Source organism: Orycteropus afer, unplaced genomic scaffold, assembly GCF_000298275.1.
Source record: "Orycteropus afer afer isolate SDZICR_OR568_19922 unplaced genomic scaffold, OryAfe1.0 scaffold00030, whole genome shotgun sequence".
In the NCBI taxonomy this organism is placed as follows: domain Eukaryota; kingdom Metazoa; phylum Chordata; class Mammalia; order Tubulidentata; family Orycteropodidae; genus Orycteropus; species Orycteropus afer.
The window spans coordinates 5,334,710-5,338,941 of NW_006921617.1; the positions used below are offsets into that span (position 1 = coordinate 5,334,710).

The following is a 4,232-nucleotide window of genomic DNA, read 5'->3' on the forward strand; positions in this document are numbered from 1 at the left end:
GGAATGGTTTCAGTCTCTCTCCATTGAAAATAATGTTGGCTGTTGGTTTTGCATGAATGCCCTTTATTATGTTGAGGAATGTCCCTTCTATTCCTATTTTGCTGAGAGTTTTGATCAGGAATGGGTGTTGGATTTTTCAAATGGCTTTTCTGCATCAATTGATATTATCATGGGTTCTAATTCTCTGTTTTATTTATGTGATGGATGATGTTGATTGTTTTTCTAATGTTGAACCATCCTTGCATACCTGGTATGAACCCCACTTGGTCATAATATATAATTTTTTTGATATGTAGTTGCAGTCTATTGGCTAGTATTTTTTTTTTTTTAATTGGGTGAAAATTTACAGAGCCAATTCCCTTTCCATACAGCAGTTCACATACACTTTGTCTCATGACATTGACCACAATTCACTACAATGCAACAGCTCCCCTCCCACTTCCTCCCAATAATTACCTCTTCCCTGTGTCCATCCCTCCATTCACTCCTGCCTCCTGAGCTGTGTCCCTGTGCATAAACAGCGCTTTTTTCTCCCATGATTGTTCTCTACAAGGAGTGTATCTACCTCCTTAGGTAAATGTTCAACTGATAAGCCTGTCTCTTGTTTGGCTGGAAGCCACAGGTGTGGGTTCAATTCCAGAACTGAAGGGCAGCTAGGGGCCATAGTCTCAGTGATTTCACTAGGCTCTATCAGTCTAGCAAACCTGGTCCCCTCCCCCCCTTTTTTTTCCAAATGATTCTGAGTTTTGTTCCACATTGTTCTCCCTCTCTATCCAGGATCTCCTGCATAGATCCCCCTCCGAGTGGTTGACGGTGGTAGCCGGGCACCATCTAGGTCTTCTGGTCTTATAGTATAGGCTGTGGATCACATGGTGTACCAGTTGCGAGGACTAATTGCTTTCATGAACCTTTGGTTTTCTTCATTCTTCTTTGCTCTGGATGAGGAGAGACCCATTGTTGTATCTAGATGGCTGCTTGCAAGCTTTTAAGATCCCAGTTGCTACTTGCCAAAGTAGGAGATGGAACAATGTTTTGTATAGTATGTTATGCCAATTGAGCTTGATGTCCCCTGTTACTATGGTCCCTCTGGGTAGCTGGCTGTGACCAAGAAGTGACTACAACCTTGTCCCTTGTTGGCTCTACTATACGCCTGGGAATTCAGGTCATAGAAATACATTTCCAAGACCATTGTCTGCTAACCCTATACATGGTCTTGGGTACACTCCCCGCTTCATGGACATTCCTAATAGTTCAGCCTGTCCACCTATCTATCCACCCATACACCCATGTTTTGCCTTCACTGACAACGCAGTACTGTATGTGCAAAAGGGTTCACCTTTGTTGTCTATACCTCCCATGTACCTCTCTATGTCTTCCTCTTCTTCAATGCCACCGTGTTGATCACTCATATTTGGTACATTGCCTTTCTGTTCACCCAAGTCAATACTTATCTCTATCTAACAGTGTTGCCTCCCCTCCCCTCTCACCCCTGCTAACCAACAAAGAAAACATCCTTCCATATAGAAACCTTACCTTGACATTTACAATAACAGACTAATACAATATTTGTCCTTCTATGATTGACTTATTTCACTCAGCATAATATCCTCCAAGTTCATCCACATTATGCGGTGTTTTGCAGATTCTAGATTATTTTTTAGGGTTGCATAGTATTCCATTGGGAGCTCTGGTAGCATAGTGGCTAAGGCACTTGACTGCTAACCAGAAGGCTGGCGGTTCAAATCCACCAGCCATTCCTCGGAAGGAAGGTTGGGCAATCCTACTTCCGTAGTGATACTGCCTCGGAAACCCAAGGAGGGGTCACTATGAGTCGGGGCCGACTCGATGGCAAATAACAACAACAAGTATTCCATCGTATGTATGAATCATAGTTTGGTTATCCATTCCTCAGTTGATGGACACTTAGGTTGTTTCCATCTTTTTAGCCTCATTAAACTAACTTTTTACATAAAATTTTCCTTTGTTTTATCAATCTATTGCCATTCCAACTCATTCTGATTCTATATGGAAGTGTAAATTGACATCATCATAATAAAAAAACCCAGCAACTCATTATCCACATTTACCTATGTTCCTTCCATAATTTGATATTTTTTTTCCCCCTTTCACACTAAAGTCTGGCAGCATTGGCCTAATTTACAAGTCACTAGTGATACTGCCTCGGAAACCTAAGGAGGGGTTGCGAGTCAGGTTTGACTCAACGGCACATAACAACAACAACAAGGTTTTCACAGAGGTTAAGAGCTCGATTGTTAACCAAAAGGCGTTAGTTGGAACCTTTACGTCCAACTTTAAGTTGATCCTTTGGCCTTATATAGATGGGTTCTCATATAGAAGCACACTAGATTTAAACCCAAAAGCCTGCTCCTCTGGAGAATGTGACATTCTGCTTAACTAAGGATTACAGCCTTGCTAAGTGTAGGAGGGGAGCTCTGGTGGTATAGTGCCTTCTTGACTGCTACCAGAAGGCTGGCAGTTCAAACCCACCAGCCACTCCTCCAAAGGAAGGTTGGGCAATCTACTTCCCCGGTGATACTGCTTCGGAAACCCAAGGAGTCCCCGCTATGGGTCGGATCTGACTCCACAGCAGTGGGTTTGGTTGGGTTTTTGCTACCTACTCCGGGAAGGTCACTGCCTTGCAAATCCCATGGAGCAATTCTATTCGGCACACACGGGGTCTCCATGAGTCAGAATAGACTCCAGGTCAACTAACAACACAACAAAATACGATTATAAAAGGAACCACTGAAGGTACTCTCTTTCAAAATTTAATTCCAAAGATCCAAAGTCAGTCGAAATAATTTCTGCTAAGGGTTTGTCTCAAGAGGTGCGCTTGCTCCCATGGTCGTTCTAGTCAAGTTGGTTGCTTGTCCCTGAATGCAGGACACAATCTTCATTTCCTTATTTGTGGGTCATACATACTTTCCAGTTGTTAGGCTCGACTTTGTGTGCATGCGAGACTGGACTTGGAGGTGTGCAATTGGGCGTAGCCGACCCGTTTAAACCTGCGAATCCGCGTTTATATAGTTTTTTCCACCCCTGCTTCATCTTAGCTGATGGTACCCGGGTCAGCGCGAACTCCCGGTTCCTGACTCACCTCTTCTCTACTCGCTGCCTCTGCCCGCCTCGCACCCTGGCTAGGACCGGGAGAAGTCTGGGCGACCACTTCTTCCCAGGAGGGGAGAATGGAGTTGCAAAAACTAAACTAGGTGTAAAGCAGAGCACCGTAGCTCAGTTAGAAGAACACTTCTGCGCGCCGGAGCGGGAGGCAAGTTTGCACTCGCGCGAAAGGGGCGGGCCAGCTTGGACCGCTCGCATTTCCTGTGACAGGGGCTGCCCCAGCCTCTCTCTCCCGCGGTGGCGGGACCATTTCCTGAATCTCTGAAGCGGAGGGAGGGTTGGGGCGCGGCCCGACCATTGGAACAAAAGGGTGGGGGGTGTTGGAAAAAGAGCGGTTAAGGCACGCGAGTAGAATCAAGAACAGGGAATTTATACTGGGGCTGTGGTTCTGAAATAACATGTAGAAACAGGATTTTCACAGTTAGAGTTTCTTCTTTCCGCCAGACCGGCTGGTTGTTTCTTCGGGAGTCGATCATTCCCCTCCCCTCGTTCCCGAGGTGGTTCAATCCGGGAGGCCGGCGTCTTTCCCCAGTTTGCCGTTCACCCGTAGCGCTCGGGACTTGCTGATAGTGGTGACGGCGGCAACATGTCTGTGGCGTTCGCAGCCCCGAGGCAGCGAGGCAAGGGGGAGATCACTCCCGCTGCTATTCAGAAGGTGAAACCTTGCGGGTCGGGGATGCCAGGCTCCCCCCCCCCCCCCCCCGTCTTTGGGCAAGACACTGGGGCAGGGCCGCCCCGAGTCGGCCCGGTGGGGGCGGAGGTGGGCCTGCTAGGAAGCAGTTGTGTGGGAACTACAGCTCCGGGCTGTGCCCGAGTAGGTGGCGAAGAGGGCGAACCGGTTTTCTCGCGGGGTCTTTTCGCATATTTAAGCTCTTTCGTATAGGCACAAAAGCCTAGTTAACCGCCGCCCTATTTCTCTAGGGATGGGGCGGTGTTCGGGCAGCCGGGCGCGTGCGCCCGGCGGCGCGGCCGAGCTAGGACAGGCTGTTTCTCACAGTCGGCGCCCCCCGCGCCCCAGCGCGTCGCTCCAGAGTTACTTTGGCGTGGCTCCGCCCCGCGTGCGGAGGCAGCTTTGGGCAGACCAGACCTTG

General features: G+C 48.3%; 1 protein-coding gene across 1 annotated transcript in view; it reads left to right on the forward strand.

The window, feature by feature from the left end:
* The first annotated feature begins 3,724 nt into the window (after window positions 1-3,724).
* SS18 (SS18 subunit of BAF chromatin remodeling complex) overlaps window positions 3,725-4,232 on the forward strand; it is a 137,458-nt gene continuing 136,950 nt past the window's right edge. The window contains exon 1 of the mRNA XM_007935570.2: window positions 3,725-3,796. Within this exon, the coding sequence (XP_007933761.1) occupies window positions 3,728-3,796 (69 nt within the window). The 5' untranslated portion in view covers window positions 3,725-3,727. The remainder of the gene's footprint in view (window positions 3,797-4,232) is intronic.